Below are 21,779 nucleotides of genomic sequence, written 5' to 3'. Positions count from 1 at the left end.
CAGGGACATGAGGATTAGCTCTAAAAAGGGCGATCCTCACATCCCATACATGCACCTACCACCCGATCTACCTTTATAGGTAGAATCGTGGTGGTAGGTTCCCTTTAATATATATTTTGAAGAATCCCATGTCCAACCAGAAGGCACAGACAATACTGGCTATAGCCAATCATGTGATACTCTACTGAGGGTTCATGGGATTTATAGACTAAGACTAAGACGAAACAGGGAAAATCTAAAGTTGTATCTGATTCAGAGAAACCAAGAGAATGAACCGTACAGAAGTTAGAACTGTGTATGTAGACAATAAAATATAAGTGGAACAAGGTCATTGTAGAACATCATGGTCATTATTTCTTTAAATAACAGGACTTTTCTACTTCCCTTGGTAATTCTTGCCTTACATTGGAGAAGTCATCAGTATGAGATCAGAAAGCTTCTGAATTATAAGGCGCTTTTACATATTGGGGGTCATTTACTAAGGGCCCGATTCGCGTTTTCCCGACGTGTTACCCGAATATTTCCGATTTGCGCCGATTTCCCCTGAATTGCCCCGGGATTTTGGCACATGCGATCGGAAATCGGGCGCATCGGCGCTGGCATGCACGCGATGGAAATCGGGGGGCGTGGCTAAACGAAAACCCGACGGATTCGGAAAAAACGCCGCATTTAAAACATGCTTGCACTTACCTTCACTCAGCCCGAGCCGGTGAACTCCAACGCGTTCCGATGCTTTTCAGCGCAGCAGCGCCACCTGGTGGACGGCGGAGGAACTACCTTAATAAATCCCGTCCGGACCCGAATCCAGCGCAGAGAACGCGCCGCTGGATCGCGAATGGACCGGGTAAGTAAATTTGCCCCATTATGCCTATTTTGGTCGGCAAAATCTGCCCAGTTATTCCGGTACAACCAAAAAACATCTCCCAATGTTCCCACTCCAATACTGTGTCATTATTGATACCACCTGTCTGTATTACAGTGTTTAGCAATGAGGAAAGCAGGAAAATACGGGAGAATAATGAAGGAGGATCACAGGAGCTTACACTCCAATCTCTTCCTTCGTTGTATGTGTAAACCAAAGACAAGACATCAGTTCTTATCTACTAGTTATAGTTTAATCAACATCTCTCAGCCACAGGTTGTACAAAGTCCTTTGTGTTGGAAAACACCCTATACATTATATCTTCAGTATTCTTTCTTGTAAATCCCAAAGCCATGGCGTCTGCTGACCTGGTAGACGAGCTGCTCTGCTCCATCTGTCTGAGCATTTATACGGATCCTGTTACCCTGAAATGTGGACACAACTTCTGCCGGGTCTGTATTGTTCTGCACCTTAATACACAGGACGGGTCTGGAGTTTATTCCTGCCCTGAATGTAGAGCAACGTCATGGAAACGTCCAGCTCTGCAGAGGAACATAACTCTACGTAATGTAGTAGAACGTGTCCGGTCTACTGAGCCAACCCAGGAGAAGTTCACTGGAGTCTGCTGCACTTACTGCATTCACTCTCCTGTACCTGCTGTGAAGTCCTGTCTACACTGTGAGGCTTCTCTGTGTGATGATCATCTGAGAGTCCACAGCAAGGGACCAGGCCATATCCTTCTAGATCCGAGCACATCCCTGGAGAACCGGAAATGTTCCGTCCATCAGAAGATCCTGGAATATTACTGCACGGAGGACGCAGCTTGTATCTGTGTGACCTGCAGACTGGATGGAGAACATCGAGGACATCATGTGGAGACGCTGGATGAGGCCTCAGAGAAGAAGAAGAAGAAACTGAGAGATGTTCTACAGAAATTGACCATTAAGACACAGGTTACACATATTATTACGACAATAAAGGAAGAGCTGTCCAGGAAGATGAGGCACATTGAGGAGCTGTGTAACATGACTGATCCACTGACTGTGTTACAGGAACCAGACACAGGTGACTTGTGTGATCCTGAGGAGGGGGGAGGTGATGAGGACACAGGAGGACATGATGGAGGTGATGAGGACACAGGGGGACATGATGGAGGTGATGAGGACACAGGAGGACATGATGGAGGTGATGAGGACACAGGGGGACATGATAGGACACATGATAAAGATGTGGATGTAATCTCATCTGTAGATCACGATTTAATGAGGCTACAACCCCCAAGTGCCCAATCCCTTCCAAGTCACACACAAGATTTACTTGTATCGGATATTGAATCCCAGGGTGATCGAATAGTCAGGAATGCAGGAATTGTAGAAATGGTGTCACCTGAAGAAGAGGTAGAGATCTATGGACAAGGTCCTGCAGAAATATTACTGGATGCAAACACAGCTTACAAAAATATCCACATATCAGACGACCTGAAATGTGCAACCTGGACACATTCTACACAGATCTGTCCAGATACGACAGAGAGATTCCAGGACTATGATCAGGTGATGAGTAGCCGGGGATTTACCTCAGGACGACATTACTGGGAGGTGGAGATTCATGAATCTCTGTCGTGGGGTGTGGGGATGTGTTACCCCAGTATGGAACGGAGGGGAGGTCAGTCATTCGTAGAGCACAGCAACAAGTCCTGGAGTTTGTGTGGAGGGAGGATGTTTAATAATTATTGCTCAGTGACACATAACTATGAAAAGTATCCATTACCTCACCAGATCTCTAGTAATAGATTCCGGATCAGTCTGGATTATGAGGCGGGAGAATTGTCCTTCTATGAGCTGTGTGACCCCATCAGACACTTACACACCTTCACCACCACCTTCACCGAGCCCCTATATGCGGTAATATATGTATGGGAAGGATATATAAAAATACTTAAAAGAGTGGATAATGTAGGGACTTTTACATCCCACCCACAGCACAGCCCTGGGACTGTCCAAAGATTGTTTGGTCTCACTCCTAGTCTTCGTAGATCCATCGTAAATCGGGGCCCACGCCCATTTCATCGTGTCCAGAACAGGCCTTAAAATTAGGCACTAACCTGCCAAATTCTAGACTGTTGGTTGACTATGTGGTCATGGTAAAAGTGCCTTTGACTTCTAAGGAAATATCAACTCGCCTCAATAAAATGAGTTACTATAAATAACCCAACCTCAAGACCCATATTATATAAATCTGTTATACGTTATTTAGAAGTTACCAGAAATGTGACAACCAAAATGGTGGTGGACGGTGTCCTACTAAGAGTTTCTGATAATAGGTCCACCTATAATCAACTCCTAAGAAATAGCCTTGACTAGCCTCGACCCTTGTTGATTCTCTGTGGCCCATTACTGAGTTAGAGACCCTAGCCCTAACCCTAATCTTTGCAGAACCTGAAGTCATGATGTCCCACCCAGCATCACCTGTAGTCAATTACTAATATTTTTGGCCACATCTCCATGAGCGGTGGGGCCGTTTGTGCACACGGTAATAAGACACCCAGCGATTGGCTGCAGTGGTCATGTGATGGGACAAAGGAGACATCATCACTTCCTGTCTGGCAAGGATATAATTCAAACTCCATTAATGGAGAAGGCTCATTGTCGGAAGTCTAAATATTGGACAACCACCGATTTGAGATTATGAGATTAGATAGATTAGCAAATAGTGGTATAACATGGAGGACCAGGTAGAGGAAAAAGTCACACAGAGATCAGCTAGTTGTAACAATCATCCCAGAACTCTTCTACCTACCAAAGTATTCAGGAGTGAGATCCAACAGCTAAAACTTGGTCAAACCTGGTCATGTAACAGGGCAATGAGGGAAGCAGCAAATCCACAACAGAATGGCTGATCCATGGTGCTGAAATGGCCCAAAGTCCAGACCTGAATTCTGTTACAATTCTGTGGAAGTTAAAGTGGACAGAAAATGAATGTCACCAATCCCTACGACCTGAAGCAACGTTGTAAAGAGTTGCCAAAAATTCTTCAAAACGAGACTGATAAAGTCAGATTCATTATAAGTTATTCTTGTAGAGGTTGTCTTACATGCGATGGATTCCTAGGGGGACGTAGCTTTTCAAACATGGCTTTTCCATTTAGATTTTTAAGTAAATAGTTACTGCCCCCGCGGATTCTGTTGTGGGTTATTTCTAATCTTAGATGGTAATTAACTATTTTAAAGGAAATCTACCACCACTTATCTACCTATTAAGGTAGTTTTGGTGGTAGGTGCCTCTAATGTATGTAAGGATAACCCTTTTTAGGGCTAATCCTTAAGTACCCATTATGTTTTTTAATCTTTTATTGTGGTAATATGCTAATTTACCAAAGAGGCTACTGGGGAGTGGAGTAGCCGGAGCTAAGACTACACAGCGCAGCGACTCCCTGCCCCAGTAGCCTCCTTTATCCTCCTACCCAGATATCTTCAGTGCGCGGCTACAAGGAGCTGCGTATGTGCAGAACGCAGGCCACCGGCTGTGTGGTCTCGGGTCCGAAGCCCGAGGACGCCGCAGAACGCCGGCTTCATGGACGAGGGTGCACAGCTCCTCGTAGCTGCATGCCAAGATATCTGGGTAGGAGGATCAAGGAGGCTACTGGGGCAGGGAGTAGCCGCGCCGTGTAGCCTCAGCTCCGACAACTCTACGTCCCAGAAGCCTCTTTGGTAAATTAGCATATTACCACACTAAAAGATTAAAAAAGATAGAGGAGACTAAAGAGGCATTAGAGGCACCTACCCCCGGATCTACCTTAATAGGTAGATCCATGGTGGTAGGTTTCCTTTAAGATGTTGTACGAACCAGATGTTTCTTGTGTACAAACATGGAGAAATAAACTTACTGTAAAGGATAAGACATCTGTTTCCTTCTAGTCTAGTTTAGAGAGAAAAGCTTTCACTTGAAGGTTTAGCAATATCCTTTATGCTGAGACGAGACCTTAAATAAAATAAAAAGAAATTGAATAAAAAATAAAGAAGTTATGGCGTCTGCTGACCTGAGAGACGATCTGCTCTGCTCCATCTGTCTGACCACTTATACAGATCCTGTAACCGTGAGACATGGACACAACTTCTGCCGAGTCTGTTTTGTGTGCTGGATACACAGGACGGGTCTAGAGGAAGAAAAGAGTCCTGCAAACATCTAGCACTGATGAGGAACCGCAATCTGTGTAATGTAGCAGAGCATGTGTGAGGCTTCTCTGTGTGATGATCATCTGAGAGTCCACAGCAAGGGACCAGAACACGTCCTGACTGATCCCAGCACTTCCCTGGAGAACCGGAAATGTCCTGTCCATAAGAAGATCCTGGAATATTACTGCACTGAGGACGCTGCTTGTATCTGTGTGTCCTGTAGACTGGATGGAGAACATCGGGGACACCAGGTGAAGACGCTGGATGTGGTCTCTGAGAAGAAGAAGAAGCTGACAGATTTTGATAAGAAACCAATCACAGAGATAGAGCAGACTGAGGAAAGAGTCCAGAGTCTGGAGGAGAACAGAAGAAAAGAGAAAGAAAAAGCATCTGGAGAAGCTGAGAGAGTCACTGCCCTGTTTATAGACACCAGGAGACGTCTGGACGACCTGGAGAAGAGGATCCTGAGTGACATCTCCAGACAGGAGATAGAGGTATCATCGTCACTGTCTGATGTCATCCAAAAGCTAGAGATAAAGATGGACGAGCTGTAAAACTGTAATCTGGACAGATATAACACAGAATCGTCCAGACACCGCAGAGAGATTCCAGGATTATCCTCAGGTGATGAGCAGCCGGGGATTTACCTCAGGACGACATTACTGGGAGGTGGAGATCAGGAGATCGGGGATGTGTAGGGTGGGGATGTGTTACCCCAAGATAGCCAGGAGGGGGCGTCAGTCACACATTGGGGGTAATAACAAGTCCTGGAGTTTGAGGATGCCTTATTATCAGTATTCAGTGATACATGACGGGGAAGTGATCCCGTTACCTCACCAGATCTCCTGTGATAGAGTCCGGATCAGTCTGCATTATGAGGCGGGAAAATTGTCCTTCTATGAGCTGTGTGACCCCATCAGACACTTACACACCTTCACCACCACCTTCACCGAGCCCCTTCATGCTGTGTTATGGGGCTCTATGCTGATATTTGGTGGAGCATCTATAGTCCAGGATGTAAGGATCTGATTCCTGGAGTTTTTGGCTGATCTTGTTTGTCTTCTTCTTCTCCCTTGTAATGGTGCACCAGCAGGTAAGGTCCCCCATCCCCTCCCGATGCACCAAGCAGCTACATGGTATCACTAGGAGATAAGAAAGGTATGTCTCATGGTTTTTGAAATGATTTTCCTAATATTAAATACACTTAAAAAATATTTATGACTGATCCACAGGATGTCACAAATAATGGTCTGCCTACCCCCATCCTATGAATGTGGAAGAAGATTTATTAAACTGCCCTCTTCTCCCGGTCAAATGCAGACTTACCGCGCATGCGCGGCAACTCTCCATGTGTTTCTATGGGAGCGACAATCACATTGATCGCTCCCCAGCTGAATGCAGAGTTAATGCGCATGCGCGGCAATTCTCCGTTTGTTTTTTATGGGAGCGACTGATACTTTCAACGCTTTCTGGCTGAATGCAGAGTTACTGCGCATGTGCAGAAACTCTATAAATGTACACATTGCAACAGAACCGATCGATGCCTTTTGGCTAATCAGCCTTAGTCATGATCCAAAAACATATGTTACACAATCACATTTAGGCGACCTGAAAAGCCTCTAGTGACTAGGGAATTTTTAGTGAATTGTGTATGTGGCGGTTTAAGGGCCATACATTTATTTTTACACCTACCTTACATTTTTTTACAGCATTTTTTTGGGATACATAGAGCTAGTTAATAGTGGGTCAAAAGTGGGAAAAAATATGAATGTAAATGCAAAGATTAAAAAAAACAAAAAACAGGTTAATGTGCAAAATTTTAAACATTTAAAGCCGGTGAAATCATTTCAAGTTACATGTTAAAACAGGGTCCATGAAAAAAATCCTAAAAATTGTTAGGGGTAGCTTGGGGCCACAATGTTAGGGGTAGCTTGGCTGCTGCCACCTCCACACTTATCGTTGTGCCACTTTGTGGCCTCCTGTTGCTGCTGCTGCCGCCACCTCCACACTCCATCATTGGACCACTCTGTGGCTTTCCATGTTGCTGCCACCTGTGGGCTCCTGCTGCTGCTTCTGCTGCTACCACCTCCACACTCTTATCATTGTGCCACTTTGTGGCCTACCATGTTTCCGCCACCTCCATAATTTGTCATTGTGCCACTCTGCGTCCCACTCATGCTGCTGCCAACTGACCGCTGTCTCCCTGGAACACTCTGTTATTTTCAGAGTGCTGTTTTCACCCTCCATCACTCTATGATGTTGCCACTATGTTTGGTTTTCCCCTTAATTTTATCTGTCAGAAGGAAGAAAAAGCCTCAGGATTGATAGCCAAAAGCAGGAGTGGATACAGAACACAGAGGACATGCAAATATCCCATTTACTGGTCATCTTTGTTTTGGATCCACTCCTGTTTGTTTTTGGCTTTAGCAATACTGATGGAATATTGACCGATTGAAAGAGGACACTAACGGACTTCACACTCTATCATTGTGCCACTCTGTGGCTTTCCATGTTGCTGCCACCTGTGGGCTCCTGCTGCTGCTTCTGCTGCCGCCACCTCCACACTCTTATTGTTGTGTCACTTTGTGGCCTCCTGTTGCTGCTGCTGCTGCCACCTCCACACTCTATCATTGGACCACTCTGTGGCTTTCCATGTAGCTGCCACCATGTTGCTGCCACCTGTGGGCTCCTGCTGCTGCTTCTGCTGCCGCCACATCCACACTCTTATCATTGTGCCACTTTGTGGCCTACTGTTGCTGCTGCTGATGCTGCTGCCGCCACCTCCACTCTCTATCATTGTGCCCCTCTGTGGCTTTCCATGTTGCTTCCACCATGTTGCTGCCACCTGTGGGCTCCTGCTGCTTCTTCTGTTGCCACCACCACCACACTTATCGTTGTGCCACTTTGTGGCCTACTGTTGCTGCTGCTGATGCTGCTGCCGCCACCTCCACACTCCATCATTTGACCACTCTGTGGCTTTCCATGTTGCTGCCACCATGTTGCTGCCACCTGTGGGCTCCTGCTGCTGCTTCTGTTGCCGCCACCTCCACACTGTTATCATTGTGCCACTTTGTGGCCTACCATGTTTCCGCCACCTGCATAATTTGTCATTGTGCCACTGTGATTTCCATAATGCTGTTTTCACCCTCCATCGCTCTATGACGTTGCCATTATGTTTAGTTTCCCCCTTCATTTCATCTGTCATGCGCAGAACTCCGGCCTCATAGCTGCGTGCTGAAGATGTCTGGGTAGGAGGATCAAGGAGACTACTTGGGCGTGGAGGGCTATCCTCATGTACAATAGAGGCACCTACCACCTGATCTACCTTAATAGGTACACCCATGGTGGTAGGTTTCCTTTTTAACCCTCCGCACCTCAGATGTAGTGGACATAAGGTTTGGACCTCAGTTCGTCAGACTACTCTTTTAATGATGTTTGTCTTACAGTTCTGTTTCCCACCACCCCATCACATGAATTGGCTCCTTAAGGGGGTGAAGTAGGTGCCAGATGGGGGATTCACCAATACCCCAATCTCTAGCTGCCGGACATACAAAAACCGGCCAGAGGGGGCAGCACGCTCTGGCTTAACAATCTAGCATAACCACAACATTTAAATGACTCTAGTGCGGATCTTTACAGAATATTTCCTAAGGCAGAGCGATACCGCCCATATCTAAGTGTCATTAAAAAAAATAACTTTTATTCTAATATTTTAAAATGAGTATCTTACTAATGCCAATAAACTTTAAAAACCCAATGTTGTGCGGAGAGTTTTAATTATCGCTTTATTTACTAGGGGGCATATTTACTTACCTGGTCCATTCGCGATCCAGCGGCGCGTTCTCTGCGGTGGATTCGGGTCTTCCGGCGATTCACTTTTTTTATGCGGCGGTTTCTCCGAATCCGTCAGGTTTTTTTTACGGCCCTGGCCCCTGATTTCTGTCGCGTGCATGCCGGCGCTGATGCGTCACAATCCGATCGCGTGCGCCAAATTCCCGGGACAATTCACGGAAAATCGGCGCAAATTGGAAATATTCGGATAACCCGCCGGAAAAATGTGAATCGGGCCCTTAGTAAATGACCCCCATGGATTTTAAAATCCACGTCTAGTAGCCCCCAACATGTTTCGCCAGCTCATTGGGCTATAAGTGATGGCGGCGTGAATTGTTTGGAGTTATATTTTCTAAGTAGTTCCTCCCTATTCCGTCATTTAGCCACTCGTATGCGATCTTATCAGATCACTTTGTTAGATAGGTGCACTCATAGAGTGACTATAAGATGGACAAATAGCATCAGTTAAACTAAGTACATCCCTCCAGGGTATAGACCAATGTTTTTACATCATCCGTACCTTACGGCCAATTGCTAGCTGTCCCCGGCGCATGCGATCCAACTTTATGCTTTGTCTAATCGCCTCAGTGCAGCGCGCATTCTCCGGCACTTATCTTACCCGGCACTGATTTAACTGCGCATGCGCGCCGACTTAGTAATTTTTGAGCTCTGAGATTCAGTGCGCAGGTGCCGACACTTTGGGTCAGATTTACTTACCCGGTCCATTCGCGATCCAGCAGCGCGTTCTCTGCGGTGGATTTGGGTCTTCTGGCGATTCACTAAGGCAGTTCCTCCGACGTCCACCAGGTGTCGCTGCTGCGCTGAAGTCCGCCAAGGTCCCCCGGAGTTCACGATCCATTGCTGGGTGCAGGTAAGCGCGTGTCCAGCCACACTTTTTTTTAAATGCGGCGGTTTCTCCGAATCCGTCGGGTTTTCGTTCGGCCACGCCCCCTGATTTCCGGCGCGTGCACGCCGGCGACGATGCGCCACAATCCGATCGCGTGCTCCAAGAACCCGGGGCAATTCAGGGAAAATTGGCGCAAATTGGAAATATTCGGGTAACACGTCGTAAAAACGCGATTCGGGCCCTTAGTAAATGACCTCAGTGTACTTAGTTCAACTCGGGTCTGCTTTAACTGCGCATGCGCGCCGACTTAGTAGTTTTTTTGGGCTCCGAGGTGCAGTGCGCAGGTGCCGACACTTAGTCCCCCCCGGCTTATACTTGAGTAAAAAAAAAATAGGTTTTACCAGGTTTTTGTTGTAAAATTAGGGGCCTCAGCTTATACTTGGGTCGGCTTATACTCGAGTATATACGGTAATTTTAGCCACCTTTTCAATTTTTTATTTGCATTCTTGATCTAGTGTTTTAATTTAATTTCTTAGTATTGATTACGCATTTATTGTAGGAGTTGCTATTATTCTTCCCTCACTGATACCTATATGAGTAGCTGGATCACCACGTGTGCCTATTTTGTTAAATTCCAGGTATCTGTACCATATGTTGACCAGGATTTTATTATATTCTGCGCACTGTTTGTACTTTGTCCACAGTGTCCACTGGTTCACCAATCTGTGTAGAATTGAAAGTTCAGGCCGTACCTTGTCCCTATATAATGCAGGCGGTCCCCTACTTAAGAACACTCGACTTACATACGACCCCTAGTTACAAACGGACCTCTGGATATTGGTAATTTATTGTACTTTAGTCCTAGGCTACAATAATCAGCTGTAACAGGTATCACAGGCGTCTGTAATGAAGCTTTAGTGTTACTCCTGATTCTTATGACAACCCAACATTTGTAAAATCCAATTGTCACAGAGACCAAAAAAGTTCTGTCTGGGATTACAATGATAAAATATACAGTTCCGACTTACATACAAATTCAACTTAAGAACAAACCTACAGACCCTATCTTGTATGTAACCCGGGGACTGCCTGTATTGATGCATACCTCCCAACATTTGTGAAAAGGAAAGAGGGACAAAATGGCAGCACGCGTAGCGTGCTGCGGCGATCCCCCTAAGCCACACCCCCAACCACTCCCTGGCCACGCCCCAAATTTTAGCCATATTAAAATAATAAAAATCATCTCAATAAAGAAAAAAAAAAGATTATCATCATTGGGATTTGAACCCAGAACCTGCAGTGTCCATGTACAATAATAACACAGCGCCTCAACCCACTGAGCTATAACCTCAGTGATTAACAAGGTGGAGAATTTTGGTAACTAAGAACCATGACTATATACTGCCTTGGTATATAGGGAGGGATCTTCTCAGATTATTGTAATTATTGAGACTATTATTATTATTATTATTATTATTGAGATGATTATTATTATTTTTACCATTATTAATAATCATCTCCATAATAATAAAAATAATAAAATTTATAATAATAATAATAATAGTCTGAATAATTACAATAATAATCTCTGAGAAGATCCCTCTCTATATATCAGTGCATTAGTCTGTGTCACAGTGTAACAGTGGCAGATAACACTTCTTAGTTACCAGAAATCCTCAGCTCTGTATCACTGGGCTTATAGCTCAGTTAGTTAAGCTCCTGTCTGCAGTACACAGGGTCCCAGGTTCGAATCTCAGCCTGGCCAAAACTTTATGTAATTTAATTAAATAAATAGCTTGTGTCTGAGGAAGCCCTGGAGACCATATATGGACAGATGCTGATCTGACCTGATGATGTGGTCCCTGCTCTCTCTGGCTAAGCCCGACACTTCTCTGAAAAGGATTCCCTGCCCGATGTCTGCTCTGGGGAACCCTAGGAGATGCAGTGACCATATATGGATAGAGATCTGAACCTGATGATGTGGTCCCTGCTCTCTCCGCTAAGCCGACACTTCTCTGAAAAGGATTCCCTGCCCGATGTCTGCTCTGGGGAACCCTAGGAGATGCAGTGACCATATATGGACAGATGCTGATCTGAGCTGATGACGTGGTCCCTGCTCTCTCTGCTAAGCCGACACTTCTCTGAAAAGGATTCCCTGCCCGATGTCTGCTCTGGGGAACCCTAGGAGATGCAGTGACCATATATGGATAGAGATCTGAACCTGATGATGTGGTCCCTGCTCTCTCTGGCTAAGCCGACACTTCTCTGAAAAGGATTCCCTGCCCGATGTCTGCTCTGGGGAACCCTAGGAGATGCAGTGACCATATATGGACAGATGCTGGTCTGAACCTGATGACGTGGTCCCTGCTCTCTCCGCTAAGCCGACACTTCTCTGAAAAGGATTCCCTGCCCGATGTCTGCTCTGGGGAACCCTAGGAGATGCAGTGACCATATATGGACAGATGCTGATCTGACCTGATGACATGGTCCCTGCTCTCTGGCTAAGCCGACACTTCTCTGAAAAGGATTCCCTCCCGATGTCTGCTGAAGCCATTCTGTACTGTGAGTTCAGACTTTCAAAGTATTTACTATGTGGACACAGCGCCGGGACCTGGGGGGAAAATTCATGACAATCTCATAGCTGCCCGTGACGCGGGGCAGAGGTACGAAAAACGGGAAAGTCCCGTCAAAATCGGGACGGTTGGGAGCTATGTATGATGTAAACTTTAGAAAGGCTACAAAGGTGAAGCCTTCATTCAGGCCCTGTGGGCTACGGCACTTTAGTCTATGGATCCAGGGTGCCTCTGTCTGCAACAGGAGTTTATCCGGATCTCCCTTTCTGGGGCCCAATTTAAGCTTCTCAATACCCCAACGTTAGTTTTACCAACGTAGAGGAGGGGACATGTACATTGAGATGCATATAGAACTCCCTCACGTTTGCAGTTGATATATTGGGGGTCATTTACTAAGGGCCGAATTGCGTTTTTTACGTCGGGTTACCCGAATTTTACCGCTTTGCGCCGATTTTCCCTGAATTGCCCCGAGATTTTGGCACACACAATCGGATTGTGGTGCATCGGCGCCGGCATGCACGCAATGGAAATCGGGGAGCGTGGCCGTCGGAAAATCCGTCAGATTCGGAGAAACCGCCGCATTTAAAAAAAAATGTGCCACTTGACACGTGCTTACTTGCACCCATGATAGCTTGGTGAACTTCAGTGCACTCCGACGGACTTCAGCGCAGCAGCAACACCTAGTGGACGGCGGAGGAACTACCTTAGTGAATATCCGGAAGACCCGAATCCACCGCAGAGAACGTGCCGCTGGATCGCGAATGGACCGGGTAAATAAATCTGCCCCATTGTCTGATGGTAAATTCTTCTCCATCTCTAGGGTACGTAAAGGTTCTAGCTCGGGGCATAAATTTGCAAAATGTGAAGTTTCCACATGGGTATGAACCTGTGAGAGTAGTATGTAGCCAGGTTTCATTCGAGGATTCTCTAGTGAAGTGACTTTTGACCAGATGATCTCTGAGATTTTTTCCCCTACGATAGGTTATTGCTGGGTGAATGGTTAGTCATTGGGGCAGATTTACTTACCCGGTCCATTCGCGATCCAGCGGCGTGTTCTCTGCGGTGGATTCGGGTCTTCCAACGATTCACTTAGGCAGTTCCTCCGACGTCCACCAGGTGTCGCTGCTGCGCTGAAGTCCACCGAGGTTCACGATCCTTTTCTTGGTGCAGGTAAGCGCATGTCCAGCGAAACTTTTTTTTTAAAAATACAGCGGTTTCTCCAAATCCGTCGGGTTTTCGTTCGGCCACGCACCCATTTCCGTTGCGTGCATGCCGGCGCCGATGCGCCACAATCCGATCACGTGCGCCAAAAACCCAGGGCAATTCAGGAAAAATCGGCGCAAATCGGAAATATTCGGGTAACACATCGGGAAAATGCGAATCGGGCCCTTAGTAAATGACCCCCATAGTCTGCGAGCAGAATAGGCCAAAGTTTCTTGATTATACTCGAGATCTGTCCAGCGTGTGCATCGTATGTCGCTATGCAGCGTATCTGCTCCTGTTTATGCTTTGGCTGGGTGCTTCTTATAAGCGTATCCCTTTTCGTTCTCTTGGTTCTAGAGTATGCTCGATAGAGGTGCTTTTTGGGGGTATCCCCTGTTTTTAAATCTGTTGAATAGTAGGGTGCACTCCTTGTCAAAAGATATGTCACTTGTGCAGTTTCTGGGTGCTCGCAGGTATTGACCCACGGCTCTGCCTCTCTTGAGATTTAGCCAGATATAGAAACATAGAAATTGCTGTAGTGTGTGGATGGGCATGAGTGCACAATAACTAAGTTTGAGAGATGAGTTAACAACGATGTAGCAAATGAAGAGATCAAATATAAATACTGCCCCCTAGTGTCTACATTGAAAAACTGTGCTACATTGTATCCAACAAAACGTCACTCATTAGCTGCTGAGAACATAGGAGCGTCCACTGTGACACTGAGTTACATAGAGCACATTACAAATAATCAAGCAAAACTCTCCGCACAACATTGGGTTTTTAAAGATAAGTTTATAGGCATTAGTAAGATACTCATTTTAAAATATTAGAATAAAAGTTATTTTTTTAATGACACTTAGATATGGGTGGCATCGCTTTGCCTTAGGCAATATTCTGTAAATAAACTAATCCTGCTAAGTGCCTCTGTCCTTAAAGGGAACCTACCACCACGATTCTACCTATAAAGGTAGATCGGGTGGTAGGTGGATGTAAGGGACGTGAGGATAGACCTTTTTAGAGCTAATCCTCACGTCCCGCTAACTTTTAATAAACTTTATTCCCTTAATATGTAAATTTAGTTATGCGGCTACTGGGGCGTGGAGTAGCCGGGCACGAGGCTACTCCACGCCCCAGTAGCCTAGTTACTCCTCCTACCCTGTTGTGTGCGGCGCGCAGCGTCCGACAAGCCGGAGTTCTGCGCATGCGGACGAGGGCGCGCAGCAACGAGGAGCTGCGCGCCGCACACAACAGGGTAGGAGGAGAAAAGATACTGCTGGGGCGTGGAGTAGCCGTGCCGGGTAGCCTCGAGCCCGGGTACTCCACGCCCCAGTAGCCGCATAGCTAAATTTAAATATTAAGGGAATAAAGTTTATTAAAAGTTAGCGGGACGTGAGCATTAGCTCTAAAAAGAGCTCTCCTCACGTCCCTTACATCCACCTACCACCCGATCTACCTTTATAGGTAGAATCGTGGTGGTAGGTTCCCTTTAAAGTTCTGATTAGTGTCCTCCATGGATGATTATTATCATTGAAGAAAATCCACCAACAAAATCCTTCAAGATAAGGATTTGGTAGGGCGTTAAGCAGAACCCCTCCATGCTCTAACTTCAAGGGCTGTTACACTGTGCAAGTCTCCCACTTATACTGTGTGAAATTACAGTAGCAAAGGGTGAATGGACTAAGGGAGAGGGGGTAGGCTGAGATGTGCTCCTTTAACACCGTGGGTGTTAAAATGACTTACTTTATATATTCGTGTGTACAAGCCAAGTTTTTTAGCACAAAAATGCTGAAAAATACCAACTCAGCTTATACACGAGTGCAATCAAAAATAAACATCCATCCTCACCTTCTCATGCTCCCCGTGGCTCCCCTTCCTTCTCCATGCGCTCTGCCCACGCTCACACTATGACGTCAACAGCGACGACACCGCCGTGCAGGCAGAGAGCATGGACATGTCTGTGCATGAAGGAAGAGGGGCTTTATAGCATTTCATAACAGGGTGGGAGGTTGCCTGGGGCATTTGATTACTGGGAGAGGCTGGATAAGGGTATTTCATTACTGGGGAGGGGGTTTGGGGTATTTCATTACTGGGGAGGGGGTTTGGGGAATTTGATTTCTGGGAGAGGCTGGAAGGGGTATACCATTACTGTGGGGCTGCATGGAGTTTTATTTACTGGGAGAGGCTGCATGAACACTTTTATTACTGAAACTGGACGGAATTGTTTTGCACGCTCTATGTTAACCCCTTACCACCATGCGCCGTAATAGTATGGCGTGCGTGGGGTGCGGGTACATGCAGAGGGCTCATGGGCTGAGTCCCCTCCATAGCCGGTAAGACTTTGCTGCATATTGCACCCCGCTCCTCTTGATGTTGATCCCGGTAATGTCCTTCTCTAGTCTTCACATGCCAGGATCACCTAGAGAGGAAACCTATAATAATGCACCCATAATTCATGCTTGGAGCATGGGAGAGGGGTGTTTGGGTCGTGCATCTGGATTGCCGGATGACAGGGTTCTGGATCAGTGGACCCTCTGGACTACTGTGGGAGATGGTACTAGCCGACACCTTGGACTGGAATTTAAGTGACACCTTGTCTTCACCAGAGCCCTCCGCAAAGCGGGATGGTCTTGCTGTGGCAGGGTGCCACCAGGTCGACTAGCCCATGGTGGCAGCCAAGGTGGTGGAACCTTAGGAGATGAAAGTCTCATAGTCAGGCTCAAGTTGGCAGTCAGGGCAGGCAGCAGAGGTGCAAGGTCAAAGTCCAAATCCTGAGTCAGAAACGGGAGGCCAGGCAGATGGGAACGGAAACACTGGAACAGGAACACGGGAACACTGGAGCACAGGAACACCGGAACACTGGAGCACAGGAACACGGAACACGGGAACACTGGAACACATGAACACGGAACACAGGAACACTGGAGCACTGGAACACGGAACACGGGAACACTGGAGCAGGAACATGGAACACAGGAGCACAGGAACACGGAACACGGGAACACTGGAGCACTGGAACACGGAACACGGGAACACTGGAGCAGGAACACAGAACACAGGAACACTGGAGCAGGAACATGGAACATAGGAACACTGGAGCAGGAACACGGCACATGGGAGCTGGAGCACAGGAACATGGGAGCAAGAATTTATAGAATGAATAACTCATAAATTGAGGGCAGCCAGATTTTTTTGCGAAGAGTTCTGCAAAGAGCTCCGTGTTTGGAGCCGAGATCGCGCAGCCCATGGCTTGTGTTCTGCGCAGAACTCCGGCTTCACAGACGAGCTACAAGGAGCTTTGCACTGTAGATATCTGGTAAGAGGATCAAAGAGGCTACTGGGTGTGGAGTAGCCGCGCCGTGTAGCCTCAGCTCCAGCTACTCCATGCCTCAGTAGCCTCTTTAGAAAATTTGCATATCAAGGCCATCAAACTTTCTAAAAGATTGTTGGGACTAAAGGATTAGCCCTAAAACGGGCTATCCTTACATTCGTTAGATGCACCTACCACCGGATCTACCTTTATAGGTAGATCGGTGGTGGTAGGTTTCCTTTAAGGTTCTTGTGTATGACACAGACTCGGCTGCATTGCTACATGCCCTAAAATGCCATGGACTATTTCTATATTCTGCCGATTCCTGGTGCTTTGCTTAGTGGTTTTCCAAACTGGTTAGATGGAACAATGGTTCCACAAGCTGCTGGTCATTACAATAATATGTAACCTTTCATTAAACCCATTCAGGTATAGGTTTGCCGTGTTGGCCGAACCTCGACCAAAAGTTTGGTTTCGGTAACTGAACTTAAACACCAGCAGGTAACACCCGCGATTAGAACTTTACCTTTAAATGGACCACTCATTACTATATTGCACCGATCCGATGCTGACCCTATAAATGCTATCACTGATGGTCATTGCGGAGTGACCATCCAAGGGAAAATAGTGGTGCCCGCGCACTGCCAACATTGGGATTGGTGGGATTTAAAGGTTTAACAGTCGCAATCGGTGCCGGAACTAATTGTGGGGATTACCAGTGGGTGTGAGCCTGAATGCCCAATTCAAACTTCTGGCTGAAGTCTTGGACTTCAGGTCTGTGAGGTTCAGTTCTGCTCATTGTGGGTCGGGTCCAGCCATCCCTACTTTTTATGGAATTCTACAGCAAAGTTGTGCAGAGGTTGGCCTGCAGTGCTAGACCAACTTTTATCTTGAGCCTCCTGGGTTACGGGAGTCTACTCCTGTGACAATAGAGATGGGAGGAATAACTAAGAGGGTAGTCAAAATATTTCACAACGAGATGACCATATATCAAGACAATCTACAGGCGTAAAAATCTGTGCTGCATCTTTGTAGGTACTATGGGTCCAATAGAATAATCTGACATGTGGGTGGAGAAACTAAACAAAATTTCCAGAATGGAGGAGTCGTCCCACTGGGAAAAGAGAACTAGGAAACGGTTTCTAGACATGTGAAAACCTTGGAAGGAGCGAAAGACAACATAGGGTTCTAGAGTACAGTACATCAACTAATGGGTCTCAAAATACCCCCCAACCTATTGCTTACCTATCCACCCCCCCCTTTTGTCCTTGATTGTTTTTCATTTTTTGTATTCGTTTCGTACTTTAGTTTTGTACTGATTTACATTAGTTTGACAATGGATGATAATTTGGAGAGGTCCTCCCAGTCCACCCATAGCTTCTCAAAAACCATGATGTCTATTGTAATAGCACAATGTCTTATAATGTCGTATTACTGTCAAAAAAGTTCAATAAAAAGTTTGAAAACAAAACAGAATCATCTAGGACTTGGCTGGAGCTGGAGGTAAAGCCATTTATGTTCCTGAACCTGCTCTAGATTGCCAGTGGATTTTCTACGTAGAGTTCAGTGGATGGCCACCACCAAGGTAGACGGTAAGGAAGGCCACCACGTGGTAACTAACATGACCTGTGGACATTCAGATGTGTGGTAAGTCATTGCTACAGGTGGAGGGGGATAAGGGGGCCGTCATAAAGGCAAATTTTATATTGGGTTTATTGAATCCAACCGGTTTCAGCTGAACTACATTGGTGAGAAATTACCCCTCTTTGGGTTTATAGTTGTCTACCATTGGACAAAAGGAGGAGAAGACTAGAGTTCATCATTTCCAAAATATGAAGCTGTCTCTTCCACCTCGGCCACCTCGTTATCGGTGGCTTATTATGATAACTGACTCTTTACAAGTCTCGTGTGTTTGCATATGGACTCGTTCTACGGAAAATTTTGTAAACACTAAATCACAAGACCCATAATCCATCTACGAGGATGAGAAGAATAAACACAAGGATCTCGTCTACAGCTCAGTCATTGATGTTGACTCATGGATCCCCCTCCCCCGCGCCCCGGGCAGATGCTATAATGATATGAGCCTCCCTACAAGTCATCTACTCCGTGGTTCTCCTCTATCCAGCACCTCCCGGGTCACAGGGTATATGATGGCGTCACTTGTGTTTTATCTGGTTTTTAGTTGTATTTCTTGTATATTGTACTTTATTTCATCACATTTTCATAAGCTCTAAATTCTCTCCTCGATATTGTGAAGATCATTTATTTCTCTTGATGAATTTTTTTCCTGTCTGTATCTGAGCAATTTCTATATTTTTGTATCTATGGTTGTGTGCAGTCTTGTTTTTTTGAGGAGGAAGTGTAGTTTTTGACATCATAACTTTGAGTTGCACACGTCCTACTGAGAAACTTTTCTTAACTCTTTCTCTACAGTTTATGTACCGTATTATTCAATTCTGACATTTTTCCTAATTGAAAAGAAAAAAAAACTTCTGCATTTTTTTTGGAACCTAAATAGCAAACAAACTTTTTTCTTTTAGTCAATACAAATACAAGAATAGCAAATGTAGAGGTTTTTAATTTGTTTAATTTTTTTTTTATATAAATCACCTTCATTTGCATTATAAAATATTTTTTGGGAAAAAATCTTTTTGTACCTTCACCTTCCAAGTGTCATAACATTTTCTGTCCATGCAGATGTGCCTAAAGACCTGTAGTTCTTTTTTTTTTTTTTTCTTCACACTTGGGGCTCATGAAGCTTTTCGATCACATATAAAAGTTTTTTGTGTGATGGATAATTAAAAATGTGATTATGGGCGATGTTTTTCGTTATATGTTTTGGATAGTATTCTAGTTTTTGTAGGCTGGGTTGTTACTGGTGTGAAAGTACAAAATATGTGTGATGCTACTTTATTTTTTTTAAAGGGCTGTCAATTTTTGTTTGTGTTAGTGCGTTTTTTATTGTTTTTTGTAGACTTTGTTGTTTATTTATATAAAGGTTCGTTTTTTAAAAAAAATTTTTTAATTACTTTGTCCCACATGGGGAACCCTCAGATGAAATCACATGATCTCTTGTATAGTACGCGGTTGACAGGCGTTAGTACAGGCAGCCTTGGGGTCCTTCAATAGACCCAGGATGAAGTGTGACATCTCGTCATCCACACCCCGCAATCATTGTGCAGGGCTTCGATGGGTGACCGAGGAAGCTCCAACACTCTGCACCCACTTAGCTACTGTGGTCCATGTGTAGAGATGAGCGGACTTGATTTGGGTTCAGGCACACAACTGTTACATATTGCCGGATTGGCAGCTAAAAAACCAGTCAAGCAAATTGATGTCCCTAGCAACTAGCCTTGGCCAATCATAGCCATGACTAGTTGTTAGAGTCATCAATTTGCTGAATTGGTTGTTTCTCCAGCAATCTGGCAAAATGTCAGGGTCACACAACCAAAACCGAACCTTGGAATGTGAACATCGGGTCCGCTCTCTCTACGGGATCATCGGGTCCGCCCATGTGACCACATTGTCTAAGGGGCAGAAATCAGAGCTTTTCTCCAGCTAACTTTATCTGAAGTATTGCCATAGAAAGGCATTGCATCAGAAGAAGTACCCTCCGACCCCAGAAAAACGTGATGGAAGTGATAAATAGGGGGCTGAACGCGTCCACTGTTGTCAGTTGTCCAATCAAAACCCTTTTTCTTAAAAAGCCCCCATAGATCCCTTAGAATAAGCTAAAAAATGTTTTAAAGTGCAAATTTTTTAAAAATGATGTTTAATACATTTACCAATATAATTTTTTTTTTTTTTGACAGACCACCATGGCTTCCATGAAGAAATCTATTTTCCTTATACTTTTTCTTGGATTTGTTTCTTTTTCCATCGGTGAAGTAGAGTAAGTTGTTTTAAGAGTTATAGGGGCAGATTTACTTACCCGGTCCGTTCGAGATCCAGCGGCGCGTTCTCTGCAGTGGATTCGGGTCCGGCCGGGATTCATCAAGGTAGTTCCTCCGACGTCCACCAGGTGGCGCTGCTGCGCTGAAGAGCATCAGAACGGACTGGAATACACCGAGCCGGGCTGAGTGAAGGTAAGTGCAAGCTCCGCGACACATTTTTTTTAAAATGCGGCGGTTTTTCCGAATCCGTCGGGTTTTCGTTCGGCCACGCCCTCCGATTTCCGTCGCGTGCATGCCAGCGCCGATCGCGTGCGCCAAAGTCCCGGGGCAATTCAGGGAAAATCACCGCAAATCGGAAATATTCGGGTAACACTTCGGGAAAACGCGAATCGGGCCCTTAGTAAATTACCCCCATTGTCTTCAGTAAAGAGTGCAGGGAACCCAACTGATCCTAAAAATGAGGTGGTAGCATTATTGTTGGGCGTAATAAAGACCCCAATCTTCATGTTCAGAATCCGCCTATTTTCTCTTCCTCTGTGCTTTGCTATCAATCTCATGGTGCATCAGCACATCATCACATGACTAGCTGGAGACACATCTATCTCCGCCCCCTGGGGTACATTGCGATGTTTTATTCCCATCTAGTTTCTCCATACCATATGTATACAGTCAGGGATGCTCAGCTACAAGCCCAGTTTTATTATAATTCTAAGTGGTTGTGATTTAATCTAAAGGGGTTGTCTGCGTTTAAATATGGTCTTGGGGGGTGGGGCTATTAAAACAAAAAAAAAACTTATACTTACCACCTCCGGCACTTCCATTCTCCGGCGGTGCCACACATGCCGGGTCTATCCATCTATTGCCACGTCTGCTACACACTGAAACAAACAGAGTGGTGCACGGTGCCGTGGATGAGCGGATACACCGGATGAGGTAAGTATAAGATATTTATTGTTTTAATAGCCCCTCCCCCAAGACATATATATCTTTTATTTACATCCCGGACAACCCCTTTAATATATGTTCTCTCCTAATGCAGAAATAAAGAGGAAAAGGAGAAACGTGAAATGGAAGATGAGGAAC

General features: G+C 45.5%; 1 protein-coding gene and 1 long non-coding RNA gene across 2 annotated transcripts; both read left to right on the top strand.

The window, feature by feature from the left end:
• The first annotated feature begins 1,215 nt into the window (after positions 1 to 1,215).
• Positions 1,216 to 2,952, top strand: LOC140125865 (E3 ubiquitin-protein ligase TRIM39-like). The gene has a single exon (XM_072144742.1). It carries the CDS (start codon positions 1,216 to 1,218, stop codon positions 2,950 to 2,952), a length of 1,737 nt encoding a protein of 578 aa, XP_072000843.1.
• Positions 2,953 to 18,806: 15,854 nt separating this feature from the next.
• On the top strand, positions 18,807 to 20,695 carry LOC140128848 (uncharacterized). The gene is made up of 2 exons (XR_011855158.1): positions 18,807 to 18,946; positions 20,616 to 20,695. It is a non-coding gene; the product is annotated as an uncharacterized lncRNA (long non-coding RNA).
• The last annotated feature ends 1,084 nt before the right edge of the window (positions 20,696 to 21,779 follow it).

This window comes from Engystomops pustulosus, chromosome 4 (assembly GCF_040894005.1).
Source record: "Engystomops pustulosus chromosome 4, aEngPut4.maternal, whole genome shotgun sequence".
NCBI lineage: Eukaryota > Metazoa > Chordata > Amphibia > Anura > Leptodactylidae > Engystomops > Engystomops pustulosus.
This window is presented reverse-complemented; position numbering and strand designations above follow the sequence as displayed.